At 44.9% G+C, this 24,271-nt stretch overlaps 1 protein-coding gene across 1 annotated transcript in view; it reads left to right on the top strand.

The window, feature by feature from the left end:
- Positions 1-1,591: 1,591 nt before the first annotated feature.
- LOC148775898 (liprin-alpha-1-like) overlaps positions 1,592-24,271 on the top strand; it is a 75,923-nt gene continuing 53,243 nt past the window's right edge. Inside the window, exon 1 of the mRNA XM_088842833.1 lies at positions 1,592-1,660. Coding sequence (XP_088698959.1) covers positions 1,592-1,660 — 69 coding nt within the window. The remainder of the gene's footprint in view (positions 1,661-24,271) is intronic.

Genomic DNA, 24,271 nt, shown 5'->3' on the forward strand with positions numbered 1-24,271 from the left:
AAATAAGAATATTAATATATAACCGTTACATATTTCCTGCAGGGATGAGGAAAGACAATCTTTCTGAGCTCGTCTGTGCTCAAACACGGTGAGGGTGTGATTGCCTGTGTGGGGTTTGGGGGTCCGTGGTCCCCCTGGAACCTGCCCTCAGATCCCAGCGCGGGGCATGCACCTGCTCTGCTTTCTCCTTGGAACCCCACCTCCCCTCCGGCCTGCACCCGCTCTGACCTCCATCTCCCTCATGAAGTCCGTGGATCATAGTCTCCCATCTGCCCGGAACACTGTCCGCACCGCTCTCAGCGCTTCTGAGGCGCCTCAGGCAACCCGCAAAAAAAGTCCTCAGAGCACAGTTTGGAGCTGAGCCGCCATGGGGTTTCCCAAACAAAAGCAGAGATGAGCATGTCACCAGACTCTGAAGCTCAGCACAGATGCTCAGGCCCTGATCACTAAGACCTGGGCCTGCGGGTGTCAGGCGCTCACTCAGGAGGGGCCTGCTAAGAGGCGGGCGGCCCTGCCTTGACTGTGAACCACCTGCATAGCAGGACTGCCCGGGCTTTGCTCAGTCTTGTCTCTGCGAAGAGGGTGGCGCCTACATGTGCAGGAGTCCTTAACCCAGGAGACATAGCCCTCCTCCGAGGACAGGACACCCCATATGTCTGCAGAGCAGCCAGGGCCAACCACCAGCTCAGCCTGCTCGGGTTCACACGCTGCGCTGCTTGACGGTTTTGTGAGGAAAACTGCTGTACAGGAGATGGAAGTCTGAAATTTCCCCGAGCCACACCTGTCTTCCCTCCCGTCTCCCCTTCCTCCTGACAGAACCACTGCTTTCTCTGCTCCACTTCTACCCAAGGGCCTGGGGCCAGAGCACACTTGGGAATTGGGTGGGGTGTATGACAGTCCCGCTAGGGACTGCAAACCCTTGCAGGTCTTCTGAGGGCCACAGAGGCCTCCGGATTGGTCACCCCCCACCAATCATCACCTCCCAGGTCCGTCGCGGAGTGCAGCCTCCATCTCTCTCCCCCTCCTCCTAGACAAGGTGACCAATTCCTCTGGGAAGTCCTGCCAAATACGCTGAGCCTACCCTGCCCATGAGCCAGGTTTTCAGGACACACTCCCTCCCTCCTGAGCCAGCATAGTGCCCCCACTCAGCCCACACTGCCCTCAAGCCCCACTCCTAGGCCCCGCCTGCGCTGCTAAGTCACTGCCGGGACCACTGAGAGCTGCCTCCTGGAGACATGTCTCCCTCGCACCAGCCGCTGCGGCCCACCATCTTCAGAGCACAGCGGCCCCTCCTTCCCCATGGCAGCTTCCTCTTCTCGTCTCTCGCTCTCACTGACACACAGGGGACTGGTGACCAGGCCCCAGACTTCTCAATCTGAACCCCCCAACCTTGCCAGGCCTTCGGGTCCCAGCACCAGGGCCCTCCTCGTTACCCAAACCCCCAAGAGCAGGAGGCCGTGTCCACCTCCCCTTCCTCCACTGTCTACGCAGTCCTCCTCACACTCACCTCATCCACCCTGGGAACAGGGGTTCTCCACATCTGACAGCACCAGCCCCTCACCCTGGAGGAGCTCGGCCAGCAAGTCCGGCCATGCCCTCTATCCGTTCTGCAGGCCACATGCTCACCTTGAACTCCACCTGCTGTGATTTTGGACACAGGGCAAGTTTCTGTCTCTGCCTTTGTCTCAAATGATATCCCCTTACTCTAGAAGAAGGCTGGGTGGGGACCCTGGACCGCGAGGATCCCCTAAGCACACAAATGCAGAAATATGCGTATGGGCTCCAAACGGTCTCCTAAATCAGGATTCAAGCAGCAGTTGATTTCCTACAGATGAATGAATGTCACCAGTTAAGCACTTTAATAACCTTTGCTAAAGTTCATCTCTCACTTGTAACCATTTTCCGTGAAGAAGACAAAGAAACATTTAAATACTTAATAAGAATTACTGCGCCTACAACAATGAGTAAGGAAAAATCAGGATGCTCAGTAATCTGCTCATCTCATTCACAAGCCTGGTGATTCCTCCCACCACAGTCAACGGCAAGTCATGTCTCAGTCTCCATTCACATGAAAAAGACTACAGGTCATTAACCTCTGTGACTCTTAAGAAACATCAGTGTCACAGTCTGTCAGGCCCCTCAAATGAATACACCCAAATAGCAACTGGTCGGCCCCCACTTCCAAACCTCAGCCTGTGCTTTTGAATTTTGTCAATACCGTGACCACCACTCTCCCAGGTACTAAGTTCGACCCTAAGGAACGATGCTTGTCTCCTCCTTCTCGCTGGCCATGAAGCTACAGGCTCTTTGAGGTGCAACCATGAGCGACACCCAGTCATATATCCACACACCAGACAGGCCCTTGTCACACTCGACAGCGCTGAGGGGAGCTGCACGGGGGAGCGGGCTACCCTTGGTGGAGGGGAGCCCCTTGTAGCCTCGTCTGGTCCAGTTCAGCTCTCAGGGTTTCCAGGTTTAGAAGCAGCTGGTCCTATGAAACAGCAAATGACACAGCCTGCACCGCTTGCTTTCTGGGTGTAAAATCACTTGCACCAAAATGTACATAATAGGTTACATGAGTAGTTATCAACTCTGAACATTTTAATTCTGAGAAATATTCTCTAAGTCCCATAGCAAATATGAACACTCGGAACAATATAAACCTTATAAACCATAATAAATAAGAAGTTCCATCTCAGGTGTAGAAAAGCTTCCGGAGGAAACATGGCAAGTCATTAACAACAATGACGTCTGTAGAGGGAAGCTGGACTTGGGGTGGAGGTTCAAGTGGGGGGCCAGGACTCACTCTATTGCCATCGCTCCTCCCATTGCCTTAAACTGTCTCCATGGAGCTCACCTGCATTCTGGGGCATTCCTCACATTCACTCCTCTACACCCCACTTCACTTCCTCGCGGGGTAAAACAAGTCAAATGGGTCAAGTTTCCGAGTCACTCGACTCAACCTGGCAGCTCTGTGCTGTTGGCCAGGGCAGTCACTCACCTCGTGCAGCCCCTGAGCACACAAGACAGGCCGGTGCAAAGCTCGATGTGGAAATCACACAGAAGGTTTCAAGTCTCGCGGTGAAAAAAGGACGTCAAGTAGCCCGTTCGTTTTTAGGAAATTTTAGATTGTGTATGTGGCTCGTATTATCTTTCTGACGGACAGCACTGTCCATGTGAAAGGCTCACACTTTGTCTCAGTTTTCGGGTGAACCCAGAAAGGACTACTCAGAATTCTGAACCACACACAACAGCCACACACTCTAAATCCACCTATAGTGCAAACACATTCAATGTTCAAAACCAGAAATGGTATACACGATACAGCAGTTAACTAGCCATAAAGAAAATGTAACTCGACTTCCGCTAAGCATCTGCAGTGACTGTAACGACGAACCCAGCTCAATTCAGCTCTTAACAAATTTCTAAAGTATTTAGAGATTTAAGTACCTTGTCATTTTGCATTTCTTCGAATTGCTTTTATGCATTTTCAACTTCCCATAGCAGAGAATTCTGAAAAAGGTACAAACAGCACTTTAGTGTCAGCTCTTACAGACGCTGCATGGACCGCGGAATGGTTACACTTCTGTGTGAAAGCCTAAAGCACCTCGGGAGGAGGGGCGGACCTCGCGCCCAGAGTGAAGTGCTGGTTGACAACTTTTAATACTAACTTGTACACAGACAATCTCTTCCTTCCCCAACTGATCTTCTAGATACAAGGAGGCCAGGTCCCTGGGGTAAGTTAAACTGCTTTATACTTGCTTTCAGCTTTTGCAGTTCAGTGGTCACTCAGGAAGCTGGCACGGGTTTCATATGCCGAATTCAAACCTGAGACAAAACTATCCCCACAGGTCAGGGTGAAGTGAGGGGACTGCCCTAGTGGTCTCTAGTGAGGTGTGTGTGACATCTTGGATTTGTGGGGGAAAAATGTGCCACAGAACTTGTAGTGATCACTGGTCTCTCTCAGACAAGCGATGCCCAAGTACCAACCTCAGGGAAGATTCTGGGCCTCGTTTTTAGGGCACTGGTGCAGCAGGGACAGGTTTTCAGTGAACCTGAACCAGAGTGTTGCCCATTGAGCTGGTCTGATGGAAGTTTTCAGACATTTTCCAAAGCAAATGAAAAAAGGGAAGGCTGGAGTTGGAATATGAGAATGCTTGCTTTTAGCTGATTCAATCTTTCTATCACATTATTTAAAAGATCCTGAACTAAACTTATTGATTTGACTGTGTTGGGCCTTAGCTGCATCACGCGGGATTCCTTTGTCGTGGTTGCTACGTGGCATGTGGGATCTTAGCTCCCCAACCAGGGATCGAACCTGCGTCCCTGACCTTGCAAGGCAGACTCTCAGACACTGGACTGCCTGCAAAGCCCCAGAAATAAACTTCTAAGAAAGAAACGAAGGGGTGAGGGTGGACCAAGAACAAAGTTCGAGCACGGCGGCTGCTAACACTGGGGCCATCGGGGGATCTGGCTCACTGATGCTTTCTGTAAGGGTTGTGGGCACACGTCTACGTCTGTTCCTTTACACACTGCCTGTGGATGCTGTCACGCTTATTGACTAGCATGAAATGCTGCTACTCAATTATTCATAACGAGTAAAGACATTCACTCTGGGGCCCTCTATGGGAACAGTTTTCCAACTCCTGTCCTGGAGCTTTTCCCCACACACAGACCAGGCCGGGATAGGCCGCGCCAGATGTGCCTCTTTGTAAAGGGGCCCTGGGGCTGGCTCAGATGAAGCTGAAGCCTCTCATCTGATTCGGACACAAGCTTATCCATGGTATCTGATAAGAGTTTATTTTGTTATTCCTTCACTTCTCCTTGCCTTGCCTAAAACAGGAGAAACAAAAACTCATAAACTTCAAGAGCAAAGTACGGTCCTTCTTTTAAAAGCACTGGGGAGCCGCGACATGAGCAGCCTGTGCCCTGGTTCCCGAGACGGTCCCCTCCCACGGCCACCTCTGGTGGGCTCTTGAGCATCACCAGAGCAGACGGGCAGGTGCAGAGGGAGTCAGGGACTTCATTTGTCAAAGGTCACTCCCGGGTGGCCAAAGTATTAAAGCTTCAGCCTCAGCATCAGGAGTGATTTCCTTTAGGATTGATTGGTTTGATCTCCATGCAGTCCAGGGGACTCTCAAAGAGTTTTTTCCAACACCTCAGTTCAAAAGCATCAATTCTTTAGTGCTCAGCCTTCTTTACGGTCCAACTCTCACATCCGTACGTGACTAATGGAAAATCCATTTCTTTAAGTAGGTGGACCTTTGACGGCAAAATAGTGATCTTAGTTTTTTTTTTTTGATGTTCAGTTTCAAGCCATCTTTTTCACTCTCTTTCACCTTCATCAAGAGACTCTTCATCAAGCTCCTCGTCGCTTTTTGCCATAAGGGTAGTGTCATCTGCATATCTGAGGTTATTGATATTTCTCCTGATAATCCTGATTCTAGCTTTTGCTTCATCCAGTCCAGCATTTCTCATGACGCACTCTGGATATAAGTTAAATAAGGAGGATGATAATATACAGCCTTGACTTACTCCTTTCCCGATTTTGAACCAGTCTGTTGTTCCATGTCCAGTTCTAACTGTTGCTTCTTGACGTGCATACAGACTTCTCAGGAGGCAGGTCAGATGGTCTGGTATTCCCATCTCTCGATGAATTTTCCACAGTTTTTTGTGATACACACAGTCAAAGGCTGTGGTGTACTCAGTTAAGCAGAAGTAGATACTTTTGGGGAACTCTCTTGCTTCTTCCATGATCCAACGTATGTTGGCAATTTGATCTCTGATTCCTCTGCCTTTTCTAAATTCAGCTTGAACATCTGGAAGTTCACAGTTCACGTACTATTGAAACCTGCCTTGGAGAATTTTGAGCATTATTTTGCTACTGTGTGAGATGAGTGCAATTGTGCGATAGTTTGAGCATTCTTTGGCATTGCCTTTCTTTGGGATTGGAATGAAAACTGAGCTTTTCCAGTCCTCTGGCCACTGCTGAGTTTTCCAAATTTGCTAGCATATGGAGTACAGCACTTTCACAGCATCATCTTTTAGGATTTGAAATAGGTCAACTGGAATTCCATCACCTCCGATAGCTTTGTTCGTAGTGATGCTTCCTAAGGCCCTCTTGACTTCACATTCCAGGATGTTGGGCTCTAGGTGAGTGATCACATCATCATGATTATCTGGGTGTTGAAGATCTATTTTGCATAGTTCTGTGTTTTCTTGCCACCTCTTCCTAATATCTTCTGATTAGGTCCATACCATTTCTGTTAAGTACATACCATTTCTGTCCTTTATTGTGCCTATCTTTGCAGGAAAATTTCCCTTGTGTCTCTAATTTTCTTGGAGAGATCTTTAGTCTTTTCCAGTCTATTGCTTTCCTCTATTTATTTGCATTGATCACTGAGGAAGTCTTTCTTATCTCTCCTTGCTATTCTTTGGAACTCTGCATTCAAATGGGTATATCTTTCCTTTTTTCCTTTGCCTTTCACTTCTCTTCTTTTCACAGCTATTTGTGTGGCCTCCTCAGACAGCCATTTTGCCTATTTGCATTTCTTTTTTGGGGGGGATGGTCTTGATTACTGCTTCCTATACAATGTCACCAACTTCCATCCATAGTTCATCAGGCACTCTGTCTGTCAGAACTAGTCCCTTAAATCTATTTCTCATTTCCACTATATAATTGTAAGGAATTTGATTTAGGTCATACCTGAATGGTCTAGTGGTTTTCCCGACTTTCTTCAGTTGAAGTCTGAATTTGGCAATAAGGAGTTCATGATCTGAGCCACAGTCAGCTCCCGGTCTTGCTTTTGCTAACTGTATAGAACTTCTCCATCTTTGGCTGCAAAGAGTATAATCTATCTGATTTTGATATTGACCATCTGGTGATGTCCATGTGTAGAGTCTTCTCTTATGTTGTTGGAAGAGGGTGTTTGCTATGACCTGTGCGTTCTCTTGGCAGAACTCTGTTAGCCTTTGCCCTGCTTCATTCTGTATTCCAAGGCCAAATCTGCCAGTTACTCCGGCTATATCTTGACAAATTAAGGTGCGTGAGTGCAAAGTCACTTCATTCATGTCCCACTCTGTGCGACCCTATGTGCTGTAGCCTGCCAGGCTCCCCTGTCCATGGTATTCTCCAGGCAAGATCAGTGGAGTGGATTGCCATGCCCTCCCTCCAGGGGACCTTCCTGACCCAGATAGTGGCACCTGCGAAGCTGCACAGATTAGGAGGGTCATATGTATTTTCATTTTGTAATCTATGGCTCTGTACTATTAAAAGACTCTTACTTCTTGGAGGATCTCTTCAGTATTGAAATGTTGCTGCGATGAGCTGTGACAGATGCCAGGATTCTTGGCCTCTGGAGTAAAGGAATTCGATCCGGGGCCAGTGATGAGGCTTGATCGCTCAGAGCTTTTTATGTAATAAAGTTTTATTAAAGTATAAAAGAGATAGAGAAAGCTTCTGATATAGACGTTAGAAGGGGACAGCAAGAGTGCCCCATTTCTAGTTTCTAGCAAGGAGTTATATATGTATCAGCAAGGTGCTAATTAGAGAAAAGAAACACCTCAAAGCTGAGAGCGCTGCACCAGGCACCTCACCTACAACATGCATTTTGAGATAGCGTGGCACAAGGTGAGTTATACCTGGCCATAAAACAGTTGACAGGAATCTTAAAGAAAGGCAGATTTCCAAGCAAATACATAGTCTTTTGACATATTAACACAGATTAAGGAAGACATTTCCATGAAAAAAACGCATTGGTAAGTGCTAGATTTGAGATCAAGCTAAGTTCAGGGAGAACCAGGTATTGTCATGACAACACAGAATTATGAAAGAAAAAAGGAATAAAAAAAGTCCACCAACTGCAGTTTTATTTTCTCCTGCCACTTGGGCACCTCTCACCTGCCTACAGAGGGTATTAACACTCTGAGTACATGTACGGCTTTTTGTGTTGCATCAGCGTGAATGGGGTTACCCAGCTTTCACTCTTAACAAATGACCTGAGTGAGAAACCAGAAAGAAAATAAGAGCAGAAATCCTGAAATGGGAGGCACCTAACAAGTCAAGAGTCTTTGGAATAGTGTTTTATGTAGTGTAACTCCGTGAGTTGGTGATGGACAGGGAGGCCTGGCGTGTTGTGATGCATGGGGTTGCGGAGAGTCGGACACGACTGAGCGACTGAACTGAACTGAACTGATCTGAGCCAATAATGAAACTTGTAACAGTAGTGGCCTGGATTCTTCCAAAAAAGTGATAATAATCCTGGCTTTAAAATCTGTCTTATCTCCTGGTAGGCTTTATCACACCTCATCACTGGACCTGGCTTTTTTCCCTCAGGCTTTCCTAGGTGTTCTTGCTCATTTTTCATGTGAAACTTAGAATCAGTTTATCCTGAATATCAGTCTGAATGGCTGTTAATTAGGATTGCATTAGATGTTAGACTAATGAGAAGTGACATTTCTATGACATTCATTCTGATCATGAAGAACACTGTGTGTCTTCACGATGACCCAAGTGCTTGCATGTGTGTAGTTTCCTCCAGATGGCGTTGAATTTCCTTTCTGTTCCCTCTGGAAACACTGGGCATCTACACTGGAGATGCGGCGTGAACATAGCAGACATAAATTCCTGCCCTCGGACTTTTGGCTACCTGAGATCATGAAGTTATTCCCCTGTGTCATCTACTGGTTTTTCTTTCCTTTCCCCTTAGGTTCACTATTCACTTGGAACTGACTTTTGTTGGACTGATTTTATTCCATCTAGATGGGCAGTTAATTAAGCTGCATTTACTTAAAGTCGACTTGCCTGCTCACTGGTACTGAGTCAGTGAGTGAATGGATGAAAGTCCCTTAGTCGTGTCCGACTCTTCTCAGCCACCTGGACTGGACACTCCATGGAATTCTCTAGGCCAGAATCCTGGACTGGGTAGCCTATCCCTTCTCTAGCGGATCTTCCCAAGCCAGGAATCGAACTGGGGTCTCCTATATGTCACGCATATTCTTTACCATCTGAGCTATCAGGGAAGTCACTGGTACTACTATTGTAATAAAGCAAGTACTCATGTATGGGTAGAACTAGACATATCTCAAAGACAGGATCAACTTTATTTTTCTTCAGTTCATGTCTGGAGCTGGTGGAAGGAAGGAGCCAAGAATGGAATCGTTGTTTGGGCCTGAGAAACAATAAGCGGTGACTACCGCTGGGGGTGGGGGTGGGGGGGGCACCTGGAGGAACAGAGTAGAGGCGAAAAGTCATGTCTGTGGGCCGTGCTGATACTGAGGCAGCTTTTAGACTTCAAAATGAAGATGGGAGGTAGGCAGGTGGAGACGAAAGTATCAAGTTGTATCTCTGAGCAACATTCCCTTTACAAAATTAGTTCTCTGAAAGCAGAAAAGTATCAAGATCCTCCATGTAGTCAAAAATCTGTGTACACTTTACAGTCAGCCCTCTATAACCTCAGTTTAACTTCTGTGGATTCAAAAACCATGGGACATGCCATATTATGTATTTATTGAAAAAATACAGGTGTAAGTGGACCTGTGCAGTTCAAATCTGTGTTGTCTGAGGGTACCTGTGTGTGTAACGAATTTTGTTTATCCACCGCCCACTGATGAACGTTTGGGGTGCATCTCCCTTTTGTCTGTTGTGAACGGTGCTGGTATGAATGTTGGTGTACAAGTATCTGTTGGAGTCCCTACTGGCAATTCTTTTGGATTTAGACCTAGGAGTTTTGCCAGCTCATATGTCAATTTTAACTTTTTGAGGAATGTGTGAACTGTTTCCACAGTGGCCACATCATCTTCCATTCTCTCCAGCAAGACACAGGGCTCCAGGGTTTCCACGTTCTTCCACCACCTGTTAAGCCGGTGCACTCTTGTTATATTCTGTTGTTTCTGATCTTTACATTGAAGCTACCTTAGATGTGAGATAGTTTTTCATTGTGGTTTTAACTTGCATTTCTCTAGTGACAAATCACGTTAAGTATCGTTTCATGAGCTTAGTATAATCTACATGCAATAAAACTTAATTTAAGGGTATAGTTTTATGATTTCTGACAGATAAATACACCCACGTACAGCCACCACAGGCAAGATACAGAATGTTTCCATCACCACAAACCTTCTCTTGTCCTTTTCCCAGCCACTGTGATCAACACCAGGCAGCCAGTGATTTGCTGGTTTTGAGAGATTAGATCTATTGTCTAGGATTTCCTAAAAACCGGATCATGTGTTTGCATTTGTGTCTGACTTCTTTTGTTTGGCATAATAGGTTTTCTGTTGTTGCTTTTTGTTTTTAAAGTTCCTTAATTTATTTCTAATAACCCTCAGGTCTTTTCCTGAAAAGGAAATGTCCCCATTTTTTTATAACATTTATCAGAAATATATGGATACTATTTTATTTTTTATGCTGTCTGTGGTATTCATATTTTTTAATTTTTTTTTTTTATTTGGCCACTCTGGGCCTCAGTTGTGGTATGCGGGATACAGTTCCCTGACTACGAATCACATCTGGGCTCCCTGCTTTGGGAGCACAGAGTCGTAGCACGAGGACCACCTATTTGTTTTCTCTCTCTCTGTTTTTAATTGTGTTATAGTCATTTTACAATGTTACATTATTCTCTGCTGTACAAAGATGTGAATCATTTCTATGTATCCATATATCCACTCCCCTCTGAGCTTCCCACCCACCCCCTCATTCCTCTTCTTTAGGTCAATGGAGAGCACCAAGCTGAACTCCGGATGCGACACGGCCGCTTTCCACTAGCTATCTGTTTTAGAGACCTGAGGATTATTAGAAATAAAGGAAATTTAAAAACAAACAAAAAGCAGCAACAGGGAACATATATCCCAGCAGTGTATATATGTCGATGTTAGTCTCTCAGGCTGTCCTCTCCTCTCCTTCCCCTGTTGTGTCCTCAAGTTCGTTCTCTGTGTCTCTGCCTCTATTGAGCTCTGGAGATGAGGTCATCAGTACCATTTTTCTATACATGCTGTGCTTAGTTGCTCAAACCTGTTCATTCTGTAGCCTGCAAGGCTCCTCTGGCAATGGACTGCACCTTTCAGGCTCCTCTGCCAAAGAATATTCTCCACAAGTATACCAGAGTGGGTTGCCATGCCCTTTTCAAGGGTATCTTCCCAAACCAGGGATCAAACTCAGGTTTCCCACATTGCAGGCAGATTCTTTACTGTCTGAGCCACAAGGGAAGCCCAACAATAGTAGAATGGGTAGCTTATCCTTTCTTAGGGGATATTGCCAACCCAGGAATTGAACCGGGGTCTCCTGCATTACAGGAGGATTCTTTACCAGCTCAGCTACCATGGAAGCCTATATACATATGTATAGATAGATAGATTGATAGATACGTATGGATTCGTGTATATGAATATATATCTATATGTATATATATACACATACACATATATATATGAATATAGAATATTTGTTTTTGTATTTCTGTCTTATTTCACTTTGACTGACCGTCCATTCACATCTCTTCAGAGGACCACTTTCATTTCTTTAATGGCTATATAATATTACAATGTATATATGCAGCACTTTTCCTTACCCATTTCTCTGTTGATGGACATTTAGGTTGATTTGATATTCTGCTGCTGCTGCTGCTGCTAAGTCGCTTCAGTCATGTCCGATTCTGTGCAACCCCACAGACGGCAGCCCACCAGGCTCCTTTGTCCCTGGGATTCTCCAGGCAAGAATACTGGAGTGGGTTCCTATTTCCTTCTCCAATGCATGAAAGTGAAAAGTGAAAGTGAAGTAGTGGCTGACTCTTCCTGACCCCATGGACTGTAATCTACCAGGCTCCTCCGTCCATGGGATTTTCCAGGCAAAAGTACTGGAGTGGGTTGCCATTTCCGTCTCCAGATTCCATGTCCTAGTTATTGTAAATAGGGTTGCAATGAACATGAGCGTGCATATGTCTTTTTGAATTATGGCAGTCTCAGCAAACCCAGTGGCATTGCTGGGTGGTATGGCAGTTTTAGTTTCAGTTTTTAAGGAACCTGCATACTGCCCTCCGTAGCGGCTATATCAACTTACCTTCCCACCAACAGTGCAGTAGGGGTCTCTCTTCTCTTCACCCTCTCCAGTATTGTTTGTAGATATTTTGATGATAGGTATTGTGACTGACGTGAGATAATGTCTCATTTGCAGTTTTGATTTGCATTTCTCTAACAGTGATAGAATAGTCAGTGATGTTGAGATTCTGTTGTGTTTGGTGTTCCATCGTATGACTTACTTATACATCAGTACACTTGAATAGATTCTGAGTGACCCTTTGTGCTCTATAAAGTGATACACTCAGACAAATGCACATTGACAGGTACCCATCTTAAACGATCACTTCCAGTTCCCTGCTCCACGATCTGCTTATCACCTATGTAGCTTTACCTTTCCAGTTCAGTTCAGTTCAGTCGCTCAGTCGTGTCCGACTCTCCGCGACCCCATGAATCACAGCACGCCAGGCCTCCCTGTCCATCACCAACTCCCGGAGTACACTCAAACTCATGTCCACAGAGTCGGTGATGCCATCCAGCCATCTCATTCTCCGTCGTCCCCTTCTCCTCCCGCCCCCAACCTTTCCCAGCATCAGAGTCTTTTCCAGTGAGTCAACTCGTCCCATGGGGTGGCCAAAGTATTGCAGTCTCAGCTTTAGCATCAGTCCCTCCAATGAACATCCAGGATTGATCTCCTTTAGGATGGACTGGTTGGATCTCCTTGCAGTATAAGGGACTCTCAAGAGTCTTCTCCAAAACCACAGTTCAAAAGCATCGATTCTTCGGCGATCAGCCTTCTTCACAGTCCAACTCTCACATCCATACATGACCGCGGGAAAAACCATTGCCTTGACTAGACGGACCTTGGTTGGCAAAGTAATGTCTCTGCTTTTTAATATACTATCAAGGTTGGTCATAACTTTCCTTCCAAGGAGCAAGCGTCTTTTAATTTCATGGCTGCAATCGGCATCTGCAGTGATTTTGGAGCCCAAAAAAACAAAGTCTGACACTGTTTCCACTGCTTTTCCATCTATTTCCCATGAAGTGATGGGACCAGATGCCATGATCTTTGTTTTCTGAATGTTGAGCTTCAAACCAACCTTTTCACTCTCCTCTTTCACTTTCATCAAGAGGATTTTGAGTTCCTCTTCACTTTCTGCCATAAGGGTGGTGTCATCTGCATATCTGAGGTTATTGATATTTCTCCCAGCAATCTTGATTCCAGCTTGTGCTTCTTCCAGCCCAGCGTTCCTCATGATGTACTCTGCATATAAGTTAAATAAGCAAGGTGACAATATACAACCTTGACGTACACCTTTTCCTATTTGAAACCAGTCTGTTGTTCCATGTCCAGTTCTAACTGTTGCTTCCTGACCTGCATACAGGTTTCTCAAGAGGCAGGTCAGGTGGTCTGGGATTCCCATTTCTTTCAGAATGTTCCACAGTTTATTGTGATCTACACAGTCAAAGGCTTTGGCATAGTCAATGAAGCAGAAATAGATGTTTTTCTGAAACTCTCTTGCTTTCTCCATGATCCAGCGGATGTTGGCTATTTGATCTCTGGTGCCTCTGCCTTTTCTAAAACCTGCTTGAACATCTGGGAGTTCACGGTTTACATACAGCTGAAGCCTGGCTTGGAGAATTTTGAGCATGACTTTACTAGCATGTGAGATGAGTGAAATTGTGTGGTAGTTGGAGCATTCTTTGGCATTGCCTTTCTTTGGGATTGGAATGAAGACTGACCTTTTCCAGTCCTGTGGCCACTGCTGAGTTTTCCAAATCTGCTGGCATATTGAGTGCAGCACTTTCACAGCATCATCTTTCAAGACTTGAAATAGCTCAACTGGAATTCCATCACCTCCACTAGCTTTGTTCGTAGTGATGCTTTCTAAGGCCCACTTGACTTCACATTCCAAGATGTCTGGCTCTAGGTCAGTGATTACGTTATCGTGACTATCTTGGTCGTGAAGATATTTTTTGTACAGTTCTTCTGTGTATTCCTGCCACCTCTTCTTAATATCTTCTGCTTCTGTTAGGTCCATACCATTTCTGTCCTTTATCGAGCCCATCTTTGCATGAAATGTTCCCTTGGAATCTCTAATTTTCTTGAAGAGGTCTCTTGTTTTTCCTATTCTGTTGTTTTCCTCTATTTCTTTGCATTGATCGCTGAGGAAGTCTTTCTTATCTCTCCTTGCTATTCTTTGGAACTCTGCATTCAGATGCTTATATCTTTCCTTTTCTCCTTTGCTTTTCGCCTCTCTTCTTTTCACAGCTATTTGTAAGGCCTCCTCAGACAGCCATTTCGCTCTTTTGCATTTCTTTTCCATGGGGATGGTCTTGGTCCCTGTCTCCTGTACAATGTCACAAACCTCCGTCCAGAGTTCATCAGGCACTCTATCAATCAGATCTAGTCCCTTAAATCTATTTCTCACTTCCACTGTATAATCATAAGGGATTCCAATACCCAGCTGTGGATGTGACCAGTGATAGAAGCAAGGTCCGGTGCTGTAAAGAGCAATATTGCATAGGAATCTGGAATGTTAGGTCCATGAATCAAGGCAAATGTAAGTGGTCAAACAGGAGATGGCAAGAGTGAACATAGACATTCTAGGAATCAGTGAATTAAAATGGACTGGAATGGGTGAATTTAACTCGGATGACCATTATATCTACTACTGTGGGCAGGAATCCCTTAGAAGAAATGGAGTAGCCATCATGGTCAACAAAAGAGTCCGAAATGCAGTACTTGGATGCAATCTTAAAAATGACAGGATGATTTCTGTTCGTTTCCAAGGCAAACCATTCAATATTACAGTAATCCAGGCCTATGCCCCAACCAGTAATGCTGAAGAAGCGGAAGTTAATCGGTTCTATGAAGACCTACAAGACCTTTTAGAACTAACACCCAAAAAAGATGTCCTTTTCATTATAGGAGACTGGAATGCAAAAGTAGGAAGTCAAGAAACACCTGGAGTAACTGGCAAATTTGACCTTGGAGCACGGAATGAAGCAGGGCAAAGGCTAATAGAGTTTTGTCAAGAGAACCCACTGGTCATAGCAAACACCCTCTTCCAACAACACAAGAGAAGACTCTACACATGGACATCACCAGATGGTCAACACCGAAATCAGATTGATTATATTCTTTGCAACCAAAGATGGAGAAGCTGTATACAATTAGCGAAAACAAGACCAGGAGCTGACTGTGGCTCAGATCATGAACTCCTTATTGCCAAATTCAGACTTAAATTGAAGAAAGTAGGGAAAACCACTAGACCATTCAGATATGACCTCAATCAAATCCCTTACCTTTCCAAGAATGTCACAATGGGGTCATACTGCGTGCAGCCTTTCAACTGGATTCTTTCACTTAGCCATATGCATCTAAGACTTATCCCTGTCTTTCAAGGGCTGATGTTTCATTCCTTTCCACTGTTGAGTGTTATTCCTTTGCATGTATATACGAGGGAAATAAATTTCGCTCTCCCCTTCCAGGTGCCTGGTTGAGCCCTCCTGCTTCATCATTGAACACACATTATCAGGGGAAAAACAGTAGTTTAACGAACATGTATACCTTTTACATAGAGAGGAGATGCCAAGGAAAATTGAGTCACTCCCTGAAATGACCCAAGACCTCATCTTAAATAGCTCTTCAGTCCCAAACAGAAGAAAGACCTTGAGGGGAAGGCAGAGGACATTTATGCAAGTTATCATGCAAAGCACAGTAAATAAACAGATGATTGTTTGCAGATTTAAGTCCTGACTTCTTCACAGATAAGTGTTCCTTCTTTGAGATGTAATTATCTTTCTCCTAGGTTCAAAGAGGGACACCTGTACAGATGAAGATTTCCCGAATAAATGTAAATGTACCTCACAGAAGGGCAACCTCAGTCTTCCCTGGTGAACTAGCTGCTAAGAATCTGCCTGCTAATGCGGTGGACACAGGTTCTACCCCTGATCCAGGAGGATCCCACACGCCTCAGCGCAGCTGAGCTCACGCACCATAACTGCTGAGCCAGTGCTCCAGAGCCGGGGAGCCCCAACCACTAAATGCATGCGCCACAACTCCTGAAGCCTCACACCCAGAGCCCGTGCTCCACAACAAGAGTAGAACCAGCTCTCCACAGCGAGAGAAAGCCCTCTCAAAGCAAGGAAGACACAGCATGGCCATAAGGAAATGAATAAATCTTAGAAAAGCATAGGGAGAAACCTCTACTCAGTTTTTATTATTTTAAATTAAACTAAAATAACTCATGTCAAACGGACATAATTTGGCGTAAAGTGTTCTGGTCCCCTTGATATCCGTGTACACCAATTTGCTCGCACATTCATCTACTGAAAGGTATCCTGATCTCGTCAAGTTTGTAGCCACTGTGAATAGAACTGCTGTGCAAAATTGCATCCTCGTTTGCATTTGGACATAGCACTTCAGGGCAACTGCCTAAATACTGAAAGCATGACTGCTGGATCCCAAGGCGAGACCTGTTGAGGTTCAGGGAAAACTGCCAAACTGTCCCTCACGGGGGCTCTCAGGCTTTCCACCGGCAATGAGGAGTGGTTCCTGTTGTTCCTCACCCCCCAGCGGTTAGTATTATCTTATATTTGCAGTTCAGCAGTCCTGAGAGGTGTGGTGTGACACATCACGACTTTAATTTGTAACTCCCTGATTGGACATGACCGTGAGCCTATGTGCTATTTATTTTTAACAACTAGGGAATTTCTGACATGTGTTGCAAAGTGAGCGAAGTTTGAAGTCATATGCCAAGTGAATCAAGCTAAACAGAAATGGAAAATAATCTATGATTCCACCGTGAGGCGCGCAGATTAGTGCACTACAAACACAAAGCAGAATAAGGCTGCCAGGGCATAAGGGGCATTGGACCTGCTGGACTCGGACAAGGGCCAGTGGCCGTGCATGACGATGGTGGTGGTCAGGCAGTCAGTCAGTTCAGTCGCGTCTGACTCTCTGTGACCCCATGAATCGCAGCACGCCAGGCCTCCCTGTCCATCACCAACTCCTGGAGTTCACTCAAACTCATGTCCATTGAGTCGGTGATGCCATCCAACCATCTCATCCTCTGTCGTCCCCTTCTCCTCCTGCCTTCAACCTTTCCCAACATCAGGGTCTTTTCAGATGAGTCAGCTCTTCGCATCAGGTGGCCAAAAGATTGGAGTTTCAGCTTCAACATCAGTCCTTCCAGTGAACACCCAGGACTGATTTCCTTTAGGATGGACTAGTTGGATCTCCCTGCAGTCCAAGGGACTCTCAAGAGTCTTCTCCAACGCCACAGTTCAAAAGCATCAGTTTTTCTGCCCTCAGCATTAGACACAGGACATAGCCAACAGCAACACCTTCTCACACAGATTTCCAGTCAGCGCCGGTCAACTTTCTACACCCTTGGCTTCTCTCCTTTGGGTCTGAGAACTCAAGGCCTCATGAAATTGAGGTGTTCTCCTTCTCAGAAAATGGAAACTTGCACACAGCCCCATGCCTCATTCTGCCAGCTAAGGCTATCAGCTCCTCTTACTGAAGAGCCATGTGTCACATGTGTCCTATAGAAGTCCTCAAATTAACAACAGTGCCAATGAGAAGACCTAGGTTGGGAGAGGGCTGAGCTTAATGAAATTATCACCAGATGCGCCAGACTGACAGCTGCTAAGGTGTGTGGCATCAACTTCCCACTGGCCTGACATCTTGGAGGTTATGTCCTCAAACTGGTGACAAGACACCTATCAGGGACACTCTGGCAACATGATCAGCAGGTAGTGAGACCTGGAGGGAAAAGTGGAAGTGGACAGAAGGTGGATCCTGCAGCAAGAGCAGATTCTCCGAGTTGCTGTGCTTGGCACATGCTATGCTTAGTTGGTCAGTCATGTCCGACTCTTTGCGACCTCATGAACTGTAGTCCTCCAGGCTCCTTATCCATGGGGATTCTCCAGGCAAGAATATCGGAGTGGGGGATCTTCCCAACCCAGGGATCGAACCCACTTCTCCCGCACTGCAGGGCAGATTCTTTTACTGACCGAGCCTCCCCAGAAGAGAGACTGTAAATGGAACTGAGTAAAGGTCAGGTTATTTGACCAGAGACCAAGCCCTTGGGCTCTGAAAACTCTTGAATTTTTATTTGCTTTGCTCTCACTACTGTTTCTTGGCTTTCCAAGAACTTCAGAAGGTTAAGGGCTAGGGAGAGGAAAGGAGTGAATGATCAAGGAGAATTGGAGTTCTACAGCTAAACTACGATCCTGTCAGTTATAAAAAGACACCCAACTCAGGAGACATTCAGAGTTCGAACGTCGCAGAAGAAATCTTCATTTGCTTCTTCCAAGTTGCATACTGCACCCTCCTTAACTTTCAGTCTCTGAAATCTAAATTAATGGGGACACCTGCTTCTAGCAAATGCAGTCAGTGTTGTCTTGCCACCAGCAGTGTGCAATCACAAAACCAAAGGAAGAGAAAGAAGAGTAAAAAAAGGACAACACAGTACAGGTTCCAGAAACCAGACCCTTCCCCAAATCACCCCCTCTCCACACCCATCTTGCTTCCTCCCACGTGTCTCAATCTGCTGTCATAATTCAACTGCAAATACATGTGTGTGCTCAATTGCTTCAGTCATGTCCGCCTCAGTGCGTCCCCAGGGACTGTAGCCCACCAGGCTCCTCTGTCCATGGGATTCTCCAGGCAAGAATACTGGGTGGGCTGTCTTGCCCTCCTCCAGGCGATCTTCCCGACCTAGGGCTCAAACTTTTATCCCTAGTCTTCTGTGTGTCCTCAATTGGCAGATGGGTTCTATACCACCTGAGTCACCTGGGAAGCACCCTGCTACAAATACACTTAACAGGAAATGCACTCCAGGCCTGTTTGGTCTGTCATCAATCAAAAACCACCAAGATTTGGTCAGAACTGAAAAATTCAAACAATAAAAAGATTGTAAAAACAAACTATACTCAAGGATTCTGTATGCCCCTGACCAGTTCAGCCACAGACGACTCAAAAGAGGAGAGTCTAACTCTTTCTGGGGAGAGGGGTGCCCCACTCTCAGCCTGATGGTCGTTAGGTCCCCCAACATGGCTTTTGCTCTAGGCCAAAGCTGTCCAGTGAAGTGGACAAATTCAAGCTCCATATAAAACCTTAAATTTTCTAGTACCCACATTTAAAAACAAAAAGCAGCAGATGAAATTAATTTTCAAATTATATTTTAATCTGGTAAACAAAAAATATTATAATTTCAACATGTGATCAATATGTCACAAGTCACGGCTGGTGTGCAGATAAATCTGACCTTATTTTAATGACTAAATACATTCCTTTCTAAGACAAAGTGCCACTCCTAGGATGGGAAGCTAAAATGGGAACCCCTTTACCTTGGGAGTAAGCCTGTCAGGTAAAATACAAGACATCTACTTAAATTTGGTTTTCAGTGAATAATTTTTTAGTATAAGTACATTCCAAGTATTGCAGGAGATGGGCTTCTACTAAAAAAAAAAAGTTTCCATCGTTTCCCTAAAATTCAAATTTAACTGGGATTCCTCTATTTCTGTTTGGTAAATCCAGCCACCTAAAAGGCATGATTAGAACGGATTCCTTCTTTAGCTAAAAGAGAGTACATCAGTGGTGAACGAACACAGCTCTCTCCCATCAGGGCCACAGTTACGATCACGGGAGGATGATGTGTCATCAGGTGGCCAGTAGAGTTCGGAAGTGTAAAAGTTTGTCTTCATTGGCCCAGCGCAGACCACAAGGTACTGGCAACCCCACAAAAGAGGAGGAGACAAAGGCAGGAGAGATGAAGGCAGAGGGAGAAAACGTGGCCAGCTCAGGAAGCAGCAGCAGGTGATGGTGCCCAGGAGGCCACAGGCCAGCCTGCTGGGGTGCCTCACAGTTCCAGGTGTGAAGCACTCTTCCCAGGGTCCAGTGGTGATCACACCTGCAGAAAGGGGCACAGCTAAGCAGTAGGGGGTCACTGAAGCCCAGTGGCTACTCTGCTGCACCCTTGTTTCTTTTTCATGAAGTTACAAAATATCCATACATCCTGTTCATTGGAAGGACTGATGCTAAAGTTGAAACTGCAATACTTTGGCCTCCTCATGCGATGAGTTGACTCACTGGAAAAGACTCTGATGCTGGGAAAGGTTGGGGGCGGGAGGAAAAGGGGACGACCGAGAATGAGATGGCTGGATGGCATCACCGACTCTGTGGACATGAGTTTGAGTGAACTCCGGGAGTTGGTGATGGACAGGGAGGCCTGGCGTGCTGTGATCATGGGGTCGCGGAGAGTCGGACACGACTGAGCGACTGAACTGAACTGAACTGTATTCCCGTGAACCTTGTGCAAGACCTTGATCTTAATGTGGCATCTGCTCCTTTCCGACCTGCTGTGGAATTTTCTTTACCAATAAAATTGGCCTTTATTTTTACTTTATGTACTAAGAACTCTCACAATGGGTGACGAGAGAGAAGTATCGTGTCCAGCTTATTAGATATTCCTTACTGTCTTCCATGTGAGAGGGTGAAACATGCCCCCCCAATTCCTAAAATTCCAAAAGAGTAGTACCTGGTTAAAGCTAAGGGGCACAGTGCTCCCAGAACCTTGGGGAAGATGTGTTTCAGATTGATTTAGTGTTGAGCATGTGTAAGGCTTGGAGAAATGATACAGAGAGTCTCATAGAGTAGATCAGGGTGGACCTTGAGAATCTCCATTTTTAACCACTTCCCAGGTGATGCTAACACTGCTGGTCCAGTGATGACCCTTTGAGAACCACTGACTTACACAAGGAGAGAGCTTCCACAGAAGCTGAAATGGCACTTTTGGAGACACTTCCTCTCTTCTATTCTGAGAGCTTCCTCACACGGAAAACCCAGATGCCAACCTGAAAATTAGCAGAGTAGCTCTTCCACAACTAAGGATGTAAAGAAAAAACCACATGGAGATGCATTGGAAGGGCAGAGATTCAGTCTAGTCAGGACCCATACTCCTGATGGGTGACCCAGAATTAGGAGGGGACATTTCCAACTTGGTATCTTCCCTGGGGGGACATGCTGAGCACCTGAGCCCTGGTAACCTGAATGAGGAAGACGAGCCCTCATAATATCCTGATTTGAAACCAGCAGAGCTATGTCTGGGAGAGAGCTGGGGGCTGTGGTGAGCCAAGACCCCATGCTTAATAGGTTAGTGCCAATTAAGTGCTGAACGTTGGCCCAGGTCACATGGGAAGGAGAATGATTTTAGGACACGTGCCAAAGGGGCAAGGATTTCTTGAAACTTTCTCCAGGGATGAAGTCACTGATTGATGACATTTAAAAAATCCTCCCTGTACCCAGCTGGCCCAGTGCTAGCAGGAGACGTTTTTGACATTCCCCACTTACCTTGCCAGCACTGCTTGCCCTGCTAGTCTCTGTGTCCCCTGTGGAACAGACATATCCAACCCAGCCACGCCCACAACGCTCCTCCAAAATGGCTTCACCCCCAAGGGCCTGGATTCCCCCACAATAGCCTCCTTTCCTACCATTCACAGTGGGTGGACTCAGCCGTGACTGGCATCCCCTCAAGGTGATTTCCACTCCAGGTCACCTCCAGCCAGAAGTACATCTGCGACTGTTGAGGTAGGGCTCAAATTCAGCTGCACTGGGGGCCAGCCAGACCCACCAGCATGCCCAAAGCAACATGGGTACATCTAACAGGACACCACACTCAGCCTACAGAGGAGACACCCTGGATTTCCTGTCTCTGGTGACCTGGGGGAACTCTTCCTTTGGGCCGCACAGGAGACACTCTACATAAATCCACTTATTCAACATGGAGATATAATTTATCTACCTAATATTAATGCATAGAAACAAAAAGGCAAAATAAAGAGACAAAGAATCTATGCTAAGTGAATAGCTAAGACATAAACTCAGAAAAAGAACTAAACAAGATGGAGATAAATAATCTATGTCAGATGACTGCAAAGGAAGGATCATACTTGGGTCTTCCCTGCTGGTTCATTTGTTAAGATTTTCCTGACAACGTAGGCGACAAGGGTTCAACCTTTGGTCTGGGAACTAAAATCCCAGGCTGCGGGACAAGTAAAGCTGCATGTCACAGCTACTGAACTCATGCACCCTAGAGCCTGTGCTCCACAACAGGAGAAGACAGAACAATGGGAAGCCCACGCACCAAAACTAGAGTGTAGCCCCCACTCTATGCAACTAGAGAAAGCCAATGACACAGCAAGACCCAGTGGGCCCATTAAATCAATGAATAAAAGATGTTTACTTCTATCAGGGGAAGCATGAAAGAACGGAGTGAGAATCTCCACAGAGAGGCAATAAGTATAAAAAAGAACTGATTATAATAGAAAAATACAATAACAGACATGAAAAATAAAGCAGATGAGTGAGCAGATTAGATGATTCAGAGGACAGATCAGTAAGCTGAAACACAAAGTGGTGGAAATCACCCAGTTTGAGCATCAAAAAGAAAAAAATAAGTCAGAAAACTGAGGATAGTTTAAGGCATTTGGTGGACAATATCAAGCATATTAACATTCACATTATAGGGATTCAAGGAGAACAGAAAGAGAAAGATGAAATCTCACTTAAAGAAATAATGGCCAAAAATTTCCCTCTATTGTTGAAGGAAACACACCCAGGTCCAAGAAGCACAGAGAGTCCAACACAGGGTAAATGAAAGGAGAAATATGCCAAGGCATATATTAATCAAACTAAGAGAAATTTAACAAAAAGAGAAAATATTAAAAGCAGAAAGGGCAAAGCAACAAATAACAAGGGAATCCCCATAAGGTTAACAGCTGATCTTTCAGAAGAAATGCTGCAGGCCAGAAGGGTGTGGCATGATACAGGTAAAGTTATGAAAGGGAAAATCTTACCAGCAAGATTACTCCAACCAGCTATGATCTCACTCAGATTCAAAGAACTCAGTACCTTTACAAATGAGAAAAAGTTAAGAAATTCAGCACCACCAAAGTGGCTTTACAACAAATATTAAAGGACATTCTCTAGACAGGAAATAGAAGGGAGTGAATAGACATAAAAGAAAAAAACAGAATAATAAAGTAAATAATAATAGTATCGTGCATATCAACGATTACCCTAAATTTTTATAAATGGATTAAATGGTCCAACTGAAACACAGACTGGCTGAACGGAAACAAAAACAAGCCCCATATAAATGTTGTCGCTAATACATCTACCTCAGACTTAGGGACACACACAGACTAAAACTGAGGGCCTGGAAAAAGGTATTCCATACAAATGGAAATCAAAAGAAAGCTGGAGTAGCAATTCTCATAGCACATAAAATAGACTTTTAAATAAAGACTATTACAAGAGACAAGGAAGGACACTACATAATGATAAAGAGATCAATCCAGGAAGAAGATATTGCAATAATAATACACACGCATCCAACACAGGAGCACCTAAATACATAAGACAAATACCAACAACCATAAAATGAAAAATCGACAGTAAGAAAATAATACTAGGGGATTTTAACACCCCACTTATACCAATGGACAGATCATGCACAAAGAAAATTAATAAAGAAACATACGCCTTACATCACACATTAGACTAGATGGACCTTATTAGTATCTTTAGCATATTCCATCACCAAACAGCAGAATGCATTTTTTTTTCTCAAGTGCACATGAAACACTCTCTGGAATGGATCACATCTTGGGTCACAAATCAAGCCTTGGCAAATGTAAGAAACTGAAATCCTAGCAAGCATCATTTCTGATCACACTGATACTGATTAGGGATCGTTTATAAGAAAGATTTGTAAAAAACACAGACACATGGAGAACTCAAACAGGTCACTGAAGAAATAAAAAAGGAAATTTAAAAATACCTAAAAACAAATGGCAATGAATAAATGACATCCCAAATCCTATGTGATGCAATAAAAGCAATGCTAAGAGGAAAGTTTAGAGCAATACAAGAAGCCTACCTAAAGAGATGAAAAGAACATCAAATAAACAAGCTAATCTAACACCTAAAGAAGCTAGAAAAAGAAGAAAAAGGGCCACAAAATCTGCAAAGTTAGCAGAATGAAAGAAATCATAAAGATCAGAGCAGAAATAAATGGAAATGAAGGAAACAGTAGCAAAGATCCATAAAACAATAAGATATGTCTTGGAGAAGATAAACAAAATTGACAAATCATTAGCCAGACTCATCAAGAAAAATAGGGAGAAGACTCAAATCAACTCGAAATGAAAAAGGAGACTTTACAACAGTCAACACAGAAAGAAAAAG

Source organism: Moschus berezovskii, chromosome 13 (genome assembly GCF_049115385.1).
Source record: "Moschus berezovskii isolate FMDL1 chromosome 13, NW_MosBer_1.0, whole genome shotgun sequence".
NCBI classification, from domain to species: domain Eukaryota; kingdom Metazoa; phylum Chordata; class Mammalia; order Artiodactyla; family Moschidae; genus Moschus; species Moschus berezovskii.